Source organism: Ipomoea nil, unplaced genomic scaffold, assembly GCF_001879475.1.
Source record: "Ipomoea nil cultivar Tokyo-kokei standard unplaced genomic scaffold, Asagao_1.1 scaffold1043, whole genome shotgun sequence".
NCBI lineage: Eukaryota > Viridiplantae > Streptophyta > Magnoliopsida > Solanales > Convolvulaceae > Ipomoea > Ipomoea nil.
Genome location: NW_017617471.1, coordinates 9,295,619 through 9,317,757, shown reverse-complemented (window position 1 = coordinate 9,317,757; position 22,139 = coordinate 9,295,619). Strand labels below are relative to the sequence as shown.

The following is a 22,139-nucleotide window of genomic DNA, read 5'->3' as shown; positions in this document are numbered from 1 at the left end:
GATTATACAAGATATACATAGGTAATATAATCTTCCTTAGCGAAAAGAGCGAGACTCTTAGAAGCTTACCAGAAATATTCAAATTGCTTCAAAATGAGAATGCGTTATCAATTGTAAAAATTTGATCAAATAGGGGTACCTAATTTGTGAATTAGTTAATCAAGGAATTCTGTGAAACAAATAGAATTTTTCATCAACTATCAGTAGTTGGGAGCCCTCAGCAAAATGGTACGGTGTAGTAGAAAAGAGGAATCGCACCATCAAGGAGTCTGTGCACATTATGATAGCAAAAGCCAAGTTGCCTAAAAGGTTTTGGGTAGAAGTAGCTAACACTACATGCTACATTCAAAATTGTTATGTGATTCATAAGCTTCATCAGAATACACCATATGAGATTTGGAACTAAAGGAAACCAAACATCTCATATTTTTATACGTTTGGTTGCAAGTTCTTTGCTTATCATAATGGGTGATCCTAACTTTGTGTGTTTGATGAAAAAGATGATGAAGCTATATTTCTAGTCTACTCTTAAACTGGCAAGGCATTCAAAGTTCTAAATAAAAGAACCATCCATGGTCACCAAGGAGTCAATTCATGTTGTTTTTACAAGCATGTGATAAATTCTAATGATATAATTGATAAGATCACCGAAGATGTTCAAAAATAGAATATCAGTGGTCATCCTTATCCAATGCTACCTTGCAACATCCTACCCGAAGAAGACGATGAGGATGAAGAAGATCGTGCAAATCGGAAGGAGGCGGAAGTACATCAATGGAAGCAGGGACGGAGCCAGAGGGGAGCAGGGGGGTCAGCTGCCCCCCTCACCCCACCCCACCCCATATATAGTCTTTGTATAATTGTATGTATATATGTATATATAGTACAGGTTTTAGTATTAGTATAAAAAAACTACTAAATCTTAATAAGTAGTGAGTTAGAGTAGTTGGTAGAGCATGTGTTTGAAAATAGTAAAGGTCAATGGTTCAAATTTTGTTATCAACAGTTAGTTTATAATAGCTTTTTTGTGTATTTAATACACACACATATATATAACATTCTTTTATATTAATAATGAGATGTATAATTTATAATCTGTTTTCTATCAAAATTATTTTATCAAATTAATTATGTTTCATATTTTGTTATGAATATTTTTATAAAGTTTCGATGTGTTTTATTTTTCGCCCATATCCAACAATATTTACAACTATATTTCTTAGGTAAATAATGAGATGTATAATTTATAATGTGTTTTCTATTCAAATTAATTATGTTTTATATTTTGTTATGAATATTTTTATAAAGTTTTGATGTGTTTTATTTTTCGTCCATATCCAACAATATTTACAACTATATTTCTTAGGTAATTTATTTATTTATTTTTAAACTATCTCTTTTGTTTTAATGTTTCGCCTTTACTGGAAAATTTTTTTGAATCCGTTTGTACTTTTTCGCTCCCCCTCGACTAAATTTCTGGCTCCATCCCTGAATGGAAGGACTTATTTTAAGCTTTATATGTTTTACCAAACAGTGGTTATAACTCATTTGTATATTAAAATGAGTTCTAAGCTCTACCAAACCTAGACTTCAAATTATGCTACATTTTAAAATTTTTATCTAAAATTGATATAATCTAAAAGATACTGAGATGAGTAGTGTCGTCAAAATGGGCTTAGCTCACAAGGCTAGACTGTACCGACCCACCAAAAGGGCGGGGCTAGCTTTGAATTTTATGGCCCGCCAAATTAGCGGGCTTTTTAGTCTGCCTCGCCAAATGGCTGGATTTGGCGGGCTGCACCGGAGCCTGCCTAGTAGGTATACATTACTAACATTAGTGTGCATATATACATAGGGTGTGTTTGGTTCGCATATAGGAATCGGAATCAGAATGAGTATCAAATACTTGGTAATGGTAATGGGTTTTGGTGAAAGTATTTAACATGTTTGGTAGTATGGTGGAATGAGAATGGTTACTAATAGTAGTGCTTGAGAATGAATAAGGGAATGAAACCCTTATTGTATTTGGGTATGGGTTTTTCAATTGATGGGGTATTCGAAACCCATAGTAGTGTTCTAAAAACCTATCAACCAAACAACAACAATCACTTTCATACCCATTCCTATGGGCAAAACCCACCAACCAAACACACCCATAATTTTATATAGATTTAATACCACAAATGATCATCTAACTATTTGGTTAGTACTCCTTTTAGTCCTCAACTTTCAATTCGACCATAACACATAGCTTGACTTTCATTTTTTTTACCACAAATAGTTCTCAGCTAAATTTTTTGTTAAATGAGTGTTAAATCTAAGGTTATTATTATCAAATCAATTAATATGATTATGATTACCTCTTTTAAAGAATTATGTATTTATGTGGATTAATTTAATAGGAATATAATCCATGGATTGCTCATTTGGCCTAATGTCATGCCTATGCCCAATCCAAGTATCCCAATACCATCAATTGTAATTGTTAAATAAATGCGTTTTGGAGAAACTTCCAATTGAGTTGGTCAGATAGTTGACTTGTAACGACAAGCTTTCAAGTTTGATTCTCCGTAAAAGTTGTTTATTGGTTTTCTTAATTTGAGCTAATAAGCTATGTGCAAGCTACTTAGGTCGGTTTAATTACCTCATTGTACTTTTTTTGTTTCTAGGTCACGGGATGGGTTTCATCAAGAACACACCTCTGGGTAGTTGATGCTGACTTTCAGTAAATTTAAAATATAAATGTATTTTGACAATATTAAAAAATAATTCTCTCTCATAGATTTTAATGAAATAAAATGCGATCCATCTTAACTATATATAAATAATAAATACTTTATAATTTCATAAATTAACTTTATATTTTGAACTCTTATTTATATATGTTACTATATATTTTTTTACATTTATTTATATATGAACTCTTACTATATATATGTTAACTTTATTCTACTGTTCATCTTTTGAGTGGTAATAAGATTCTTTATATACATTGGTTGTTTATTATTTCGTTGATCCTACCACAAGTTAAAAATGAAATCTACTCAATAATCAAATATAAATAATATCCAATCAAATATTATCACATAAGGAGATGAATATTATAAGATAAATTTAAGATAACAATGTAGTGTTAATCATTTATTATTTGTAAAAGAGTTTTTTAAAGCTTGTGTATTAAACTTCATTGGTTGGTTAATAATAAATTCTATTTTTAGATTTTCATAATAAGTATTTATTTATTATAATTTATAAACATATACCATAAAATTGTATCATCTATGAATTTGTTTGATACTATAATAATAAGATAATTGTACTTTTGAAATAATGATAAATAATTATCTTTTAGAGATTTTAATTTAAGAAGAATAATATTTAGCTTAACAATATATGATTTCTATTTTTATTAACTTTTATTAATATTTGAAATTAATTATGTTGTCATCATATAATTCTTAAAAGAGGTAATCATAATCATACTCAATTAACCCACATAATTTTCTAAAAGATGTAATCATAATCATATTAATTAATTTGATGATAATACCCCTAGATTTAATACCCATTAAACAAAAAAATTTTAACGGTGGACTATTTGTGGTAAAAAATGAAAGTTAATGTACAACATGTTATAGTCGAATTGAAAGTCGAAGACTAATTAAAAGGAGTACTAGCTCAATGTCAAGAGGATCATTTGTGATATTAACTCTTTTCATATAAGTATATATATAAATATATGTTTATTTATTTTTTATATTGACAAAAAGTGTATTACTAATTACTACCTCCGTCCCATTTTATGTGTCTGGTTTGGTTAACGAGGCTTGACTGAAATTATTTTAAATTTAATTTTTCATAATATTAAGTTTAGTATTAGTATAAAAGAATTTATATATTTAGAAACTACACTAAAAGTACTATTAAACAAAAAAAAAATCAAATTCAAAAATAAGTTTAAAATATTAAAGAACATAAACAAAGAATGGAGAGTTAGTTTGACCAATTAATAGTCAGTAGGACAGATAAAATGGGACAAAGGGAGTAGTATATTGTATAAATGATTTTTTATTGACTTATTGATTAATGCAATATGTATTTGACAGTTTATAGGAACTTATTACTTTATTAGTTATTATTGTGTTGAACAAATTAAAAATGCATAATGTATGTTTAAATTATTCAAATTATTTTAGTATACGCTTATTATCATTTTTTATATTAATTTTTATTTATGTTTCAAAATAATTGTGAATTTTGGCAGGCTTCACTTAGGCCTGTGGGCCTAAGGTGGAGGTAGGCCGGCCTTTTTTAGGCCCGTCCACTCCATGGCCCACACAGTTGTGTGGACCATACTATCAAATAACGTACATTCATTACGCAAATAATGTATTTTTTTAGTATATTAAAAATATATATTATATTTAGAAAAAAGTACATTATTTGAGTACTGAAAATACATTATTTTGTATAATAATGTTCATCCAATATACGAATAATGTAGTTTTTGTTTTAATTTGATCCACACAAAAGTAGTCTACAATATAATGAAACAACATATATAGGTCCGGTGTTTCTGATGGCCGGGAAACCTGGGAGTACTAAATTAAATGCGCTTAGATTTTTAGAAGTGAATGTGAATATGATGATGATGAATGGAAATGGCAATTTTTGAATTGAAACACGCAAATGAAATGATTTGAAATATGATATATAATTTGAGAATAGTAAGTTTATGTGGTACCTTGGGTAGCGGCAGATCAATGTGTTTGTAGTCAAGTAGGTATAGAAGATCTTTATCGTGGTCTTTGCCAATCGTTTCCATCTTTGAGCTAATGGACTTGATCTTATCCTCATAGAAAATGACCTTTCCAATATATACGCAGTCCAATTGTTTTTGTAAGAGATGTTTTCCTCTATACTTCTTCACCAGTGCAAAGTAGTTGGCAAGTGCCTCCTCGGCTTCATTCACAAGCATTCGGAATTTTTTCACAGCTACTCTCAAAACACGGTGTTCATTGGCATTTGGGTTCTTGCAAGCTTCCACTAGCTTCTTTTCAAACGCTTGAATGTGGGAGGTCATGTCATTTATCTCTGCAAGCACAGACTGCATTTTGACATTTTTATCTACAATTTGGACCAGCTTGTTTACCACCACCTTTATATCCTCTATCACTTTGTCAAAGACTGTCACTTCATCTCTCTGTACGTACGTGAAGAAATAGAAAATACAATTATAAGGTGTGAACTTGCTCGCACGGTCCGGCACGGATCATACACACATATATATATATATGCTATGGATCATGTGAGAACACTCCCATAAGAGATAAATAAGAACTAATCTCAGAATTACATCAATAAAAATTCGACAGGCCTGATAAGATTTTAAAAAAAACGACGGTATGGCAGCTTCGTAATTATCATTAATTTCACCGTCACTTAAATATACCATCTTTAAGAACTAAATATGCAAACTTGATAAATCCTATAAAATCAACGAAAATGACTAAATTTTAAATCTAAACTATAAATGTTAGACTTTAAGCAATAAAAAGTGATTCACTGGATCAAATAAAATAAAAAATTCAGCCATAAAACTCTAACATCGAAACCTTAATTGCAATGTACTTTCACATTTTTACAAGTACAAACTTTTAAACTAAATATGCAAAACGTTAATACTAATTAAATGTGCAAACTTGAAAAAGTCTAAAAATTACAGATTTTAGTGTTCACATTTGCATAATAAAATTGGTGATAATTACGAAATTGTCACCATATTTTTTTAAAAATCTGATCTAGTGCATTCAATTTCTTCAAATGTAAGGTCGTGATTGACTTGTTCTCATATATCCAATACCTATATATGTGTGTGTGATAAATAATTTATTATATATAATACGGTTTTTAATTTGTACGTACTGTGGAATGTACGTACCTGGAGAGATAGCAGAACACCGGTTTTGTACTGGTTGAGGGATTGAAGGTAATTTTCGTGTTCTTGGCGAATCGTTTTCACCTGTTCCTTAACAGACTTGATCTCATTCTCACAAGAATTAACCTTTACAATATTGCTTGGTAGCGGAAAAGGTCGCAAGGAGTCGTGTTCGTACATCTTCTTCCTCAGTGCAATGTAGTTGGCAGCCGCATCCTCGGCTTTATTCACAACAGTTTGGAAATTTTTCACTATCAAAACATTCACAGATGCAATTGGGTTCTTGTAAGCTTCCACGAGCCTAGCGTTAAATGTTTCGATTTCGGATGTCAGATCCTGTATCGCCGAATCGACGACAGGAGGAGGCCCCCGACTCTGCTTGACATTATTATTGTATGCCGCTACAGTTTGAACCAGCCTGTCTACCGCCTCACTTACATCTTGCTCAATCACCATGTCCATGGCTGCCGTCGTTGGTCTCTCTCTCTGTTAACAACATATATAATTAGGAAATGCATATATATATGGTTCCTGTGCAGTTGACCTTCTTAGGTGCGGTTGTCGGTTGTTTAGGTGCATGGTTTTTCTTCTGGTGAGTGATTTTCTTCTCAAGTGCCTGGTTTGTATCCTTATATGTTGAAACTTATGGTGCGTCAACCTAAAGCTTAAGGTGCGTAGTTTTCTTTCTTTAAGGTGTGTTGTTTTCTTTTTTAAGGTATGTGATTTGTATGCTTAAGGTGTGTGAGTTATTGAAACTTAAAGTGCACCATTTTAAAACCTTAGGTGCGTGGTTTGTGTTGTTAATGTGCGTGGTTTGTGTTTTGTGTACTTAAGGTGCGTTAGTCTAAGCTTTAGATGCACATGATTTGTGTTCTTAAGGTGCTTTGTTTGTGTGCTTAATGTGCGTAATTTGTGTACTTAAGTGGGTCATTTTAATGCTTAAGGTGTGGCTATACCAATGCTGGAAATTATGGAATTTTCAACCACCTAAAACTGATCTTAAATCAAGTCGAAAGCAAAAAGTGGTCGGAAATAGCAACAAAGGTTTTTTCGAATACCAAAAGTGGTTGGAACAAGGCTTTCGATTCAATTTAAGATCACTTTCAGGTGGTCGGAAATTTCATAATTTCCAGCAGTGTACCTACCTCTGAACTCTTCCCTATATATATATATATATATATATATATATATATATATATATATATATATATATGATATCTGAGTGCAAATTAAATGTCAAATTAATTAAAGACAATATAATTGAATACCTTTTCAAAGGTTATGACGATGAGCTTGATTCCTGTATCGTTTCCGACAACATTTTCTTTGATATCGTTTGCTGACTTAACTGCATTTTTACTCATGTGAAACAATTCCATTACCTTAAGGGTATGTACCCTAGAAAAACTTTCTGGAATTCTTTCTAGGGAGCTGCAGTTTCGAAGGACTAGAACTCGTAAAGCAGGAAAGCTATTATGTGTGGCCAGCTTCCAAGTTACTAGGTTCGTCCTTCCAATGCGCAAATATTGAAGCCTTCTGAAAACAACATTATTGCTTAGTTCCCAATTCTCCCCCTTGAATGCATAGTCATCCAACTTCAGCACCTCAAGCTCCTCCAACAACCCCAATACTGTTATATCTTTCCACTTAAACAATGTGCCGGAGAAGCTCAACTTTTTTAGCTTACATGCAAACTTGTCCAGAATAGGAACCGTTAACATGTTATCATACTGCCCATAGAGCTTCAAGTTTTCAAGGCACTTCAGCATTCCAAGATTGTTGAGCAAGCAAATATTATTTTTCTTTTCCTCTAAAAGTTGGAATAAATTCCCACGAACACCCAATTTTTGGAGATTGGGGGTTCTACTAAAGATCTCTTTTGTGCAACTTGTTGGTGATATTGTAGAAAGTGTGCGGATAGCTTTTCCTCCAGAGTAATTAGTTTTGGGAGGAAAGGGTAATTGAGCAGAGGTGTTGGTGCGTACATGTCTTAACTTTTCCATGTTCCATATGCCTCCCTCAATTTGTAGGGTCCTTGATGTGGTTTTGATCACTATAGTCTCCAATTCACGAAGATTTTTGAATGATTCGGGGAGGAGATTGAGATTGCTTGTGATTGCAAGATACTTGAGAAGATATAAGCCATAAACCTCATTCGGCAACAAGTCACAGTGGATGGATTCAATATTCAACACCCTAAGAAGTGGAAAGCTGTTTGGGATGGTTGCTAATTTCTCTTGTGCAAAACGAGTCTCACTCTTTTGTGTGGAAGACAGCAACAAAGAATGGATATGTTTGCCAAACCGATACAAAGAACTCCTACTTTGGCTGTAGCAATTGGGGAACAAACCTGCAAATGATTTATTTTCTGCTGAATCATCAAATATGTCTGCAGTAAAGGAGTGGAAACCAAGACGGCGAGTTGATGATGAACAAGTATTCTCATCATCTAATCTTTGCTCCTCAACCATTATGTGGAATAACTCTTTCCTTGCAGCTTCGCTTTTGCAGAACTCATGCACTATGTCAAGGATGCGGCATGTTTTTATTTGACCATCTGCTCTTCTTCTTTCCACTACCACAAGGTTTCTATCAACAAGATCATTCAAGTATTTTTGAGCTTCAACTTCTACATCATCTAAAGGGTATCCCCACTCATTTACAGTCGGAATGAATTCTTCAGCTATCCACAAACGAACCAACTTCCATACAGCAATCTCATGTCCCATGGGAAAATATGCAAAATACAGGAAACAATTTTTCAACTTCTCATGAGGCAAATCATCATAGCTCAACTTTACTACCCCATGGTAGCTTTGGTCTTCTCGATTAATTTCTAGAAGCGGATTATCAGCCACTCGTTGCCAGTCCGTAGAAGTTGTACATTTGCGTAGGATACCAGCTACCACAACTAGGGCAAGTGGCAATCCATCGCATTTGTTTGCTATTTGTATCCCAAGCCCTTCAAATAATTCGTCACTACATCCCTCTGTACCAAAAACATTATTTTTAATTAGCTTCCAACCATCATCAATGCTTAACTTATCTAAATGATGAGATTTCCAAGTAGAATCAACCACATTGGCGTGTCTGGTGGTCACCAAGATTTTACTTCCATTTTTGTTTTCAGGGAATGCAGCTTTTAAAGAATTCCAGTCTGTTTTTGCCCATACATCATCCAATATAATGAAGTATACTTGATCCTTTAAAAGGTTCCGAATTGTATCTCTCAACATTTCTTCAGTCTTGTTTGTCAAGTCTTCGGCAATCTTGGTAATTTGATATATGATGCTGATGAATTTCTGTTTTATATCACAACGTTTTGAAATATGAACCCAAATGCGAATGGAATTCCTGTGAATGCTTGAGTCTTCAAAAAGCATAGAGGCAAATGTAGTTTTTCCAGTACCAGGCATCCCAACAATTGGGATGACAACAAGATTATTGGATGCATGTGATAAACGAATTCTTACTTTTTTCAAATCTTCTTCAAAGCCTAATACTTCGTTTTTCTTAGCTATTGGTCGAGCCTGAACGTTTAAAGAAGGAACGAAAAAAAAAACATTACTGATCAAGTGCTAAGAAGATAATAACAAAGATTTAAATTCATTTGCAAGAAGAGTCAGAAGCAAGAATATGAGAAGTTGGTAGATATCTTCCACAAATGTATACAGTGCATACTATCTGCTACGGATGATATCACACATTCAAATTAAAGGTTGGCTGGGATTTTGTCATGATCTCGAACATTAGAGAAGAGAAATGAAAGGATGGAAGAAGGATTGAGGTGCAGGAGAGGAATCAGTTTCATAATCTAAGTATTGAAGAGAAGTCGAAGGACCAAAGCGACGTCATTTGCAGCAAGGATAACTAATCGTTATTACTTATTCAAACGACACCATTTGAGGATAGCCGTTGGGAACCGTTTGAATAAAAGGACGAGACGACGTCTTTGTAGATGGCCGTTGAAAGCAGTTGCAACGATTCCCTCAGGCAACGTCGTTTGGTGAAGAACAGCCTGGATTGCGCAGAGGTGAAAATCGTAGAGTTTGTTATAGATTCCTTTGGATGTATTAACATAGATTTTATATTATGTCGTTTGGGTTGGAATGTTTTTTATCATCTATGTTTTTGGACAATTTTCATAATCAAAATCCCTAAATCCCTTTCTTTTTCTCGAACCCTAGTTTTATCTTCTTCTTCTTTACCTATTTCTCCGTTCTTTTAGCTGCAATTTTTCTAGGTGTGCTATATTTGGTATCAGAGCCCTCTCATGGGAACCCCCTCTACTGCCTCAGTTGAAGAGAGGTTGAGCAGACTGGAAGCCTTGACTTCTGGGCAACAAAACCTTGAGAACTCCTTCCAGGAGCTGAAGGTCCACATGGTGGATTGGAAGGATGAAATTATGGAGCTGTTGAGATTGAATAGGCCACCACCAACCACGGACCAACCTTCAGTACAAGCTCAGGTTCATCCTCAGCAACCAAGCCTTGGTGAGGCAAGTGTGGATCCAGGAAGAAGGCATGGGAAGGATCCAGTGGTGGATGGTCAAGCTGACGATCAGGAACTCTCTGATGAAGAGGAAGGCTGTGAAGAGAGTCATTTTGGGCCCCAGGTGAACCCCAGGAACACAGACAGGCCATGGGCTCACAGGAGAGTTAACTTTGAAGATAGGACAGGATACCACAACCCTGGGGGTGAACCACTGATGAGGTACAAACATGAGTTTCCCTTGTTTGATTATGATAATCCTAGACTTTGGGTGATAAGGTGTGAAAGGATTTTCATGTTAGCAAGAGTCCCAGAGATGAAATTATGCATGTGTTGTGTGTAAACTTAACTGGAAAAGTAGCCATGTGGTATGAGGCATATCTGAATGGTCTAAGGGTAGGTTTTCATTGGCCTGTTTTTGCCAGAGCTGTGTGCAAGAGATTTTGTGAGAGTAATGTTGATGTGATGGAGGTAGGGCTGGGCACTTCGGGTTTCGGTTCGTTTTTTTTCGATTTCGGTTTCGGTTTCGGTTTTTCAGTTTTAAACAAATTAAACCATTCAGTTTAAAATAGAGTTCGGTTTAGGTTTCGGTTTGAAAAGTTCGGTTCGGTTTCGGTTCAGTTTCGGTGAAAGTCTACTATTTGAACGTTTCTTTTTTTGCCTAACCGATTGTTCAGTTGGCCACTTGTAGTGCCACTTGAAGTGTTTTGTTGATGACAATATGAAGAATCATTCATCTATAGTTAATATTTGAAAAATAAAAATTATTAAAACACCAAATGTTGGGACTTACAACTTGGAGTTGAGATTTGAAGACTTGAAGGAGTTAAAATTATTAATTATTATAATATTTATATATAATACTAGCATTTTGTACGCGTGATGCACGAAAATTAATGTCTAACATTACAAAATTGATAAATGCAAATAATTACAAATTATAGTTCAAATTATATTTCGCAATTCCTTAAAGTAGTAAATTTTAATCATCGTATTTGAAAATTATAGAGATGAACAAAATTTATATTTTTTTATTAATAATATAAACAATTTTGATATAATTTATATTTTGTTTTTACAATAATTAAATAATATATCTATAATTCTAATCTAGTACCTGATCACATATATTGGTACGTGTGTGTATCTTTATATATATACACACATATATGATTTACTATTCATAGAAATTTAATTAAAATATAATCAACAATTAAAGTAATTATATAATGATTTTAATAAAATGATAATTAAAGAATAGGAAAAAGATATCATAGTTAATTATATATATATATATATATATATATATATATATATATATATATATATATATATATATATATATAGGTGTATGATAATAATGATAGAATTATAAAATATTTAGAATTAAATAGCAACAGTGTAATAACGGTATAATGGTATTTTAGTCTAACAAGAATGTAGTACGGATAATTTTATTCATTATATTTGAAGTGTGCAACATTTAATGAAAAATGTATACCTTTATTACCATACAAATGTGAATATAGACATAAATGTGGCTATAGCTTAGTGGCTAAAGCTCTTAATTTATAAACAAATGTGTAAGGGTTCAAACCGAATTAAACATTTAATATAATATATATCTATAATTAAAAAAATATATATAGAAAACTGATCGATTCTTCGGTTTGAGGCCGAACTGAACCGGTTCGGTTCTAAACCGAACCGAAATACCCCTCCCTAGATGGAGGAGTTCTCTAGTTTTAAGCGGTGGGGGAATGTGGTTGATTTTTCTGATAAATATGAAGAGTATAAGGGGCTATTATTACAACATTATCCTACTTTAACTGAGCAGTATTTTTTAGACAGTTTTGTGGCTCAGGTGTTTTGTGAGGACCTCTAGACCTGCCAACTTGGAGGAGGCAATTTGGTTGGCAAGACAGTTTGAGAAATGACTGAAGGGGAGTGAACCTCAGAAAGCCACTACCCACTTTAACCAAAACCCAGCCTACACTACCCAAAGAACCCAGCCAACCACCAGAACTTATAGCCCTAGACCAAATAAACCCCAAACCAGAACTCAACCAAAACCACAACCTCTAACACCCTCTAGTCCAATGCTAGGTCTCCTGAAATCAGCAAGTTTAGAGATCAACTTAGGGAACAAAATAGGTCTTTTAAGTGTTTTGATCCTTGGAGCCCTGGGCATAGATGTAAGAGCCATACCTTCAACATCATAGAAGGCACTGAAATCCAGGAAACAGTTGAGGGATTCAGTGGGGATCAAGAAGTGGAAAATGAAGTGTTAGTGACACCAGAGGAGGAAGTAGTGGAGGTGACACTAAATGTTGTAATTGGGGGAGAAGGTATTAATACCATTAAGTTAGTAGGCTAATTGGTAGACAAACAACGACTATAATGGTGGACAGTGGGAGTACCCACAGCTTTGTGGACCCCAGGGTGCTTGTTCAGATAGGAATTGCTCCTGATAAAGCTGAGATCTTTAATGTAACAGTGGCTAATGGTGAGAAAATGGTTTGTGACTCAATTTGTAAGGGGTTGGAATGGCATGTGCAGAAGGAGAACTTTAAGAAGGATCTAAAGGTCCTTAAGCTGGGAGGTTGTGATATAGTCCTAGGTATGGATTGGATTGACTTCTATGCTCCTATTCAGTTACTCACTAGGTCTCCTGGAATCTCATTCCATAAGGAAGGGAAAAGGGTGTTGATAAAAGGCCTAACCAAGAATATAGTGTTGCAGCAAGCCACTAAGAAGGAGATTAGGAGGTGGAAGAAGGAAGGGGTACAAGGGTATCTTCTGCAAGGCATAATTCAGACCCTCTACACCTCTGAGGAGACAGAAAATAGACATCCTGAATTGGCTGCCATCCTGCATGAATTTCAAGAGATATTTGATGAACCTAAAAGCCTGCCCCCTTCAAGGCCATTGGACCATGAGATTCCCCTAACCCCAGGGGCTAAACCTGTTAACTCCAAGCCCTACGGATACTCTTACCTACAGAAGAATGCAATTGAGAAGATGGTGGATGAAACGCTTACAACAGGCATCATATCACATAACACTTCCCCTTTTGCCTCACCAGTGCTATTAGTGCCTAAAAAGGACAACACATGGAGATTATGTGTGGATTATAGGGTTTTGCATGGAATAACCACTAAGAACAAGTTTCCAATTCCACTGATAAAGGACTGGTTCTTAGAGTTGGCCAATGCAAGGGTCTTTACTAAATTGGATTTAAGGGCAGGGTATCACCAAGTAAGAATGAAGGAAGGGGGGGAGTATAAAACAGCTTTTAGAACACATCAAGGTTTATATGAGTTCAAGGTAATGCCCTTTGGGCTAACCAATGCCCCAGCTACATTTCAAGCTCTTATGAACTTGGTATTCAAACCACTGATTAGGAAGACTGTCCTGGTTTTTTTTATGATATCCTAGTTTACAGTTCCTCCTCAGAAAGTCATTGGGGGCATCTAAGGGAGGTTTTGGAGATTATGAGGAGGAATCAGCTATTGGCTAAACTTAGCAAGTGTTCATTTGCTAAAAGGGAAGTTGAATACTTAGGGCACATCATTTCTGATAATGGCTTACAAACTGATCCTGAGAAGATGTCTCCTGTGTCTGCTTAGCCTAAACCAGCTAACATCAAGGAATTGAGAGGATTCTTGGGCCTCACAGGATACTATAGAAGGTTCATCAAGTCCTATGAAACCATAAGCAGACCACTTACTGATATGCTAAAGAAAAAATGCATTCCATTAGAGTGGAAAATCAGAAATTGCTTTTGAGCAACTAAAGAAAGCATTGTGTTCAGCCCCAGTTTCGACCTTACCTGATTTCAACAAGGATTTTGTGGTAGAGGCTGATGCTTGCTACAAGGGGATGGGAGCAGTCCTTATGCAAGAAGGGAAGCCAATAGCCTATTTTAGCAAGGGATTTGGTCCTAAACATCTGGGATTATCTATATATGAAAAGGAGTATTTGTCCATAATCAATGCCATAGACAAATGGAGGCCCTATTTGTGTGGGAGACACTTTATTATCAAGACTGACCACCAGAGCCTCAAGTTCTTACTGGAACAGAAAATCACCACAGCTATGCAGCAAAAGGGCCTCACAAAGCTATTGGGGTTGAGCTATGAGATTCAATACAAGAAGGGTAATGAGAATTGTGTGGCAGATGCCTTGTCTAGAAAAAGGGATAGGGAGCAAGTTGAGTTAAAGGCCATCTCAGATGCCAGACCATTATGGAAAGATGAGGTCCTCAAAAGTTATGAGGGAGATGAATTGGCTACTAAGGTTTTGACTGAGCAGAACCAGAATCATTTTTTACTGTCAGTGAGGGTCTAATCAAGCACAAAGGAAGGCTATATATTGGGAGCACATGAGATCTGAGAAGCAAATTGATGGATCAGATGCACAATTCTCCCATGGGTGGCCATTCTGGGCAGCAAGTAACCTATCACAAGCTTAAGCAATTGTTCTATTGGAAGGGTATGAAGAAGGAGGTGATCCAGGCAGTTAAAAGTTGTGATGTGTGCCAGAAGTGGAAGGAGGAAAATTTAGCCTACCCTGGACTACTGCAACCTCTACTCATTCCAGAACAAGCTTGGCAAGGGATATCAATGGATTTCATTGAGGGTTTGCCCAAATCGCAGGGAAAGGATGTCATCATGGTGGTGGTGGACAGGTTCACTAAGTATGGCCATTTCTTGGCCCTCTCACCCTTACACAGTTGAAATGGTAGCTGACTTATTTATGGAAAACATCTATAAACTCCATGGGCTTCCTCAAGATATTGTCAGTGATAGAGATAAAATATTTGTCAGCAGATTCTGGAAGGAAATATTCAAACAAATGCAGGTTAAGCTAAACATGTCCTCTTCTTATCATCCTCAGTCAGATGAACAAACTGAAAGAGTGAACAGGTGTGTAGAGACTTACTTAAGATGCATGGTCTTCCACAGGCCCAAGGCTTGGATCACGTGATTACATCTGGCTGAGTATTGGTATAATACCAATTTCCATACATCCCTGCAATGCTCCCCATTCCAGGCCCTTTATGGATATACACCCCCTTACCTAACCTTTAAGGTGATCACAGAAGGTGAAGGCCATGACTGGTTCAAAGAAAGGGCTATGATGATAGCCATACTCAGAGAAAACCTTTCAAAAGCACAAGCTAGGATGAAGGAACATGCTGACAAATACAGAACTGAAAGAAGCTTTCAGGTGGGGGATTGGGCTTATCTTAAAATACGGCCTTACAAGCAAATGTCTGTAGCTATAAGGTCCAACATAAAGCTAACAGCCAGATTTTATGGACCTTTTGAGGTGATTGAAAAGATTGGCCAGGTAGCCTATAAGCTGAAACTCCCAGGAGAGGCTGCAATCCATCCTGTGTTCCATGTCTCCTTGTTGAAAAAGAGGGTAGGTGCTGGAATAGAGCTACAAACAGAACTACCTTCTACTAATACAGAAGGCATGATCCTCACCCAACCTATAGCTGCATTGGAGAAAAGGCTGGTAAAGAAGAACAATGCAGCTAAAGTGGAAATTCTTGTGCAATGGGCAAATTTGCCTAAGGATGCTGCTACATGGGAAAATTATCATCACATCACCAAGCAATTCCCAAATTTTGATCCTTGGGGACAAGGATCTGGTGAAGGAGAGGGCAATGTCATGATCTCGAACATTAGAGAAGAGAAATGGAAGGATGGAAGAAGGATTGAGGTGCAGGAGGGGAATCAGTCTCATAATCTAAGTATTGAAGAGAAGTCGAAGGACCAAAGCGACGTCGTTTGCAGCAAGGATAAGTAATCGTTATTACTTATTCAAACGACACCATTTGAGGTAGCCGTTGGGAACCGTTTGAATAAAAGGACGAGACGACGTCGTTGTAGATGGCCGTTGAAAGCAGTTGCAGCGATTCCCTCAGGCGACGTCGTTTGGTGAAGAACAACCTGGATTGCGCAGAGGCGAAAATCGTGGAGTTTGTTATAGATTCCTTTGGATGTATTAGCATAGATTTTATATTATGTCGTTTGGGTTGGATATTTTTTATCATCTATGTTTTTGTACAATTTTCAGAATCAAAATCCCTAAATCCCTTTCTTCTTCTCGAACCCTAGTTTTCTCTTCTTCTTCTTTACCTATTTCTCTGTTCTTTTAGCTGTAATTTTTCCAGGTGTGCTATAGATTTTGAGTGCTATCATGAATTGAAGGGAATCAAAATTACAACTGGGCCAAATTTCTATTTACTAACATACGAGTATATAGTATTTTATTTATGCAATCTGCAAACCCTTGAAGGAAGCTAATGTTTGTTTGGAAAGAATATTGGATATGGATTCATGATCACCCAATTAATTAGCCTAAAGGGGGTGCAGCGCAGTTGAGGCACAAGAAGAAATTAAAGTTGAGAATGTCAAATTCTTATTAAAAAAAATCCAAATGTTGGCAAGAAACAAGCTTCAAGTAAGGATCTATCAATTCAAGTCTTCCTTGAATTGGCACAAGGGATCATGAGGACAATGGCTAAAACACCAACTAAACCATTCCAACTAACCATTTTCAATGTTCAAATGAACCACCTACATACCAAGAAAGCACTGAGAAATGATAACGAGGCAGGCAGCTCATTTGTATGAGCAGTGGCTACATGTGAGCTTGAAATTGTAGTTGCTAGAGGATACATTAGAATTACCCCACAAGAACTTGTTATACCAACAACAGAAAGCATTCTAACTTGGAGTATGCAAGGACATTATAGGAAAGAAAATTGAACTTGTAGCTAGGCGTTGAAGTGGAGATATATAAACACCCAAGTCCAAATGAGTTTAAATCAGGAATTGAAGTTTCCAACACACTACAGACTAAAGAATTTGACATCACTTTCACTAAGAGCTTAATTCAACAAGTAGAGGAGGAAATACGGATGGAGAACCCTCCCTGAACTAATTAAAAGTTGAGTTAGAAAGGGTTTGCATTGTAATGGATTGGAACTAAGGAAACCGCAAAAACTACAAGTCTATTGAAGATAAATGAGTCCTACTTCTTTATGACTCATCAAAAAACAACAAAGGCTAAGGAGAAATTGCATGTTGTGGAGGGGTAATTTCAAACCTAAACAACAGATAAGAGGAGCTAGATGAAATTCATGAAGCTACTCTTCCTAACTGGTTATTACAAGTGGGGAATTAGTAAAAGTTCTGTTAAGGAAAAGAAATCATGTATTCATTCTAGCAAATATTTTCTACCTTCATTTAGTCTTGTATTCTTGGTTCATTATTATTCTCATTGATTTTGTTTCCTTTTCTTTATCTTATAGTTTGTATATATAGGAGTACATCTTCTGTAATGAATAAGAGAAAACATACAATTCATATATCTCTTAACATGGTATCATTCGGACACCCTCTTCATTGCTAGGGGGGTTGCTCCGCACGAGAAAATTTATCGACGGGCTCCACCATTATCTCACATTCGTGTCTTTGGTTGTAGATGTTTTGTGCATAATCAGAAGCGACATGGAGATAAATTTGCTGAACGGAGTATTCCTGAAATATTCCTTGGCTATCCTCCTAGCCAGAAAGAGGAAGCGCTCATGTCCCAATTTCCTTGATACTCACACCTCTGCATGGACGCCAAACACTCGACATAACATCTCAGAAGATCGTAAGTTTGACGGGACGTTCTGTAACTACACGAACCCACAGCCTAGTGACCAGAACCGATAGCCCAAGTCTAAATGGCTTTAAGCCTACTAAGAAAAATGGAGAAATTAAGAATGGAAAAAATAAAAAATGGATAAGTTGTTTACTAAATTTATGCTTCCAAATGCTTATTCCATCTCCATTCTCCAACTTTGTATACAAATTTGGAGAACTGATTTTTAGATGTTTCCAAATGGAAGAATGGAGAGAGGGCGGGTGAACAGTGTTAATTAATGAGGGAGGTCAACAGTTCAATTCTTGCCATCTGCAATTATTTTTGCTTTTCAGTTTTCAAAGCTTCTTCTTTTTTTCTCCCTTGTGCGCACAGCGTTTTTGCTTTTCAGTTTTCAAAGCTTCTTCTTTTTTTCTCCCTTGTGCGCACAGCGTTTTTCAGTTTTCAAAACTTCTTTTTCTTTTTCTTTCCCTTATGCGCACAGCGTACATGTTTATTATTATTATTATTATTATTATTATTATTATTATTATGAGCACAGATTTGTTATTATTATTATTATTATTATTATTATTATTATTATTATTATTTGTACAAATGCTATATGGGATGATTGTATTTAATGAGGTTTTACATATTTTGTTGTGGAATCAAACTATGTACTAAAATGATTGAAATAATTTTAATGTGATGAAACAAATTATAAAATTATTTAGTGTTAGTGTATTAAAATTTATATTTAGTATTACTGTATTGAACTTTTTTATGTGATGAAATAAATTATAAAATTATTTTTAAGAAGATCATATTATTTAGAAAAATGAAAATTGGAAGAATGGAGGAATGGAAAACTGGAGGAATGGAGAAGGAAAACTGGAAAAGTGGAGAAATGGAAAACTGGAAATGGAAAAACAGAGAAATGAAGTAAACGACCCCTTAATATCTCGGAAAAAGGGATCAAGGGTAGGCTTATTCATCAACCCTTCTTGGTAGTCGATTCTCACCAATTAGCCAATTTATTTTGTGGACTAGAGTCCACATAGCATTGTGAATCTTGAACGGAAATGATGTTATTTTGATATTTAGATTTTAACAGATTTTGTAATTTTTTTTAACAGATATTTTAATTTTTTTTGGTTCCCATGTTGTTTGTCTATACAGTTACTAATATATTCTAAGTATAGAATTCATACTCTTAATGTAAAGAATTTCATAACACAAGACACATACACGTGTTATATATTTACTTATTTTCAAATCTGATACGATTTAGGTACAAAATTTATGTTTATAAGCACAGAATTTTACAACACAAGACACATAAATTCATAACATAAGACACGCAATATGTTGTCGGATACAAAGCTATTAATTTAATTTGTTCCATGTAAAGAATGTATACTCTTAAGTTAAGGTACAAAATTTCACAACACAAGACACATACGCATGTTATATATTTATGATAAAAGGGTCAAATAGACCCTTGAACTATAGGCAAAAGAACAATTAGGCCCTTCAACTTTAAAAAGATGCAATTAGGCTCTTCAACTTGTTATTTTGAGTCAAATAAGCCCAATAATACGTTTTTCACCTGGAATAACCGATCAAAAATTTTCGGCGATATTTCCGGCGACAAAAAAAACAAAAAAAACAAAAAAAAAAAAAAAAAACAAAAAAACTACCGGAGAAGACAATCGTTCCGTTGTCTTCTCCGGTGGAGAAAGCGACCAGTTCGGTTGTCCTCTCCAGTGGAGAAGGGGACCAGATCTAGCCGCCCTCTCTAGTGGAGAGGGCGACCGGACTGGTCGCCTTCTCCACCGGAGGTTTGTCTTCTCCGGTAGGTGTTTTTAAAAATAAAAAATAAAAAATTGTTGTCGCCGGAATTTTTTGCATTGACTGGTTATTCCAAGTGAAAAATCGAGTATTGTTTTTATTTGACTCAAAATAACAAATTGAATGGTCTAATTGCACCTTTTTTAAAGTTGGAGGACCTAATTGCTCTTTTGCCTATAGTTCAATGGTCTATTATTTGACCATTTTCCCTATATTTATTTATTTCCAAATCTGATTTAGGTACAAAAGTTATGTTCATAGGCACAGAATTTCACAACACAATACACATAAATTCATAACATAATTTACTCTTAAGTTAATGTACAAAATTTATAAGACATCAAGACACATACACATACTTTATAGTTTAAAAAAAAAAAAAAAACACGATAATATGAATTGGACAAGCAAACAGTCTTCGTCAAAATTAAATAAATTATCCTACAAAAACAACCCAATAAATTATCCTACAAAAACAACGCGATACAAGACCAGAATCAGGTTCTATAGCGCACGGTAGACCTTGGTCCCCGGTATAAGGTTTGAACTAGTTAAAAGCATAATCTGCGCAACTTACCCATCAATCCCAAATGATATATTTATGTAACGAAATACGATCCAATAGTTTGAAATAGTAGAGTTTAACTTAGGAATAGTTGTTGTGTTACCTGGAGAGTTTTCACATCATTGTCTTGGCCTCTGATTTCGAACTTCATGAGGTATAGAAGTTCTCTTTCGTGCTCTTGGCGAATCGCTTTCATCTTTGCCCTAATGGACTTGATATCGCTCGCATAGGCGTTGACCTTTCCGCAAAGTGGAATCCTATCCAAGGACTTTGAAAAGACATTGTCTCCATGTCTCTTATTCAGTACAACGTAGTTGGCAATCGTATCCTTAGCCTCATCAACAACAAATCGGAATTTTTTCACTATTACTCTCAAAACATTGTGGTCGTTGGCCCTTGGGTTCTTGAAAGCTTCCCCAAGCCTGGCGTTAAACGTTTCGATGTCGGAGGTGAGATCTATTATCTCAGAATTTATGCCGCGAATCAGCTTTACATTGTCTGTTACATTTTGGACCAAAGCATTTACCCCCTGTGTTACCAGTTCCTCTAGGACTTTGTCCACGACTATCATCCTTATCCTTAGCTTGCTTGCGCTCTCTCGATCTCTACCTCGCAGGGAATGGAAGAAATAGGAAATGCAATTATGCAGGAGGTAGGTATAATACTGTAGTAGATAAGATAAGATAATATAATATATACGAATTGAATGCGCGTTGATTGTGAATTGACTACTTTAATTTTTTATTTTCAAATTATTTTTTATGAAGTTGTCTTTGCTTACAATTAGTATTTAATATTGAAATATTTAATTTAATTTAATTGCATGTGATTTTTAAAAAATATTTATTTATTACTTTGTATTTAATAATTACTAAAGAACAGCTGCGCTGTACCAATATAATTTTTCAGAATACTCCACTAACAACGTAATTACTTTGATTAGCTGGCCAGAATTGTTTATCTAAACTATAATTCTTCCAAAAAAACTGAACCCCAACCCGGGCCCGACAGAGCGGTGGGAGGATGTAAATCATGATGACTCAACTGAACATTAATCATAGAGACTAGACCGGTGCTCACTGTGCACAAGGACCCCCCCCCCCCCCCCTCACTTTGAGAGGTTGTTCTCACACTGCCGCTGGTGAGACTCGATCCCTGGTCATTCTTCCAAAGTTTCACCTCTATGACCAGTTGAGCTACCTATGCGGGCATCTAAACTATAATTAATTTGTTAAGTTCTGTAAATAAATGAAAATTTAAAACAAGTTCTTGTTTTTGTTCTCAATCGATATAGCAACTAAAAGATCTCCAATCTTTCAACGCTCAAAGTTCATTGGATATTTATATGCATGAAAGATGCCGCAAAAAAAGGGGGGAAATTAAAGTAAGTAATTAATAGTCAATGGATTTGAAAGAGTCATGCATCATAGAGGAAATTAAGATCCCCACCCAAGGATGATCCTACAAGTCTACACCTTAGATGATGTGCTTGCCAGTATAATATGAGGAAATAATTATCAGGTTATGACTAAGTCGTATGGGTATTGGGTAACAAAGCAAATTGAGTTTAAGAAGCACAAGTAGGAGATGAAGGAGGTTGAATCTAGGGTCTTTTAGTTAACACATGAGAATCAGAACCGGAAT

General features: G+C 35.3%; 1 protein-coding gene across 4 annotated transcripts in view; it reads right to left on the bottom strand.

Moving 5' to 3' along the window:
* The window catches only part of LOC109181763, a 44,856-nt gene extending 23,687 nt beyond the window's left edge, over nucleotides 1-21,169 (bottom strand). For all 4 annotated transcript variants that reach the window (XR_002054264.1, XR_002054263.1, XR_002054265.1 and 1 more), the window contains exons 1-4: nucleotides 20,599-21,169; nucleotides 7,207-9,468; nucleotides 5,942-6,424; nucleotides 4,745-5,203 (exon numbers count right to left, since the gene is read on the bottom strand). Coding sequence is in view for 1 of the 4 variants with exons in the window: in XM_019331673.1 (XP_019187218.1) it covers nucleotides 4,745-5,203; nucleotides 5,942-6,424; nucleotides 7,207-9,468; nucleotides 20,599-21,066 (3,672 nt within the window). In the remaining 3 variants the exon portion in view is untranslated. The remainder of the gene's footprint in view (nucleotides 1-4,744; nucleotides 5,204-5,941; nucleotides 6,425-7,206; nucleotides 9,469-20,598) is intronic.
* Nucleotides 21,170-22,139: the final 970 nt, after the last annotated feature.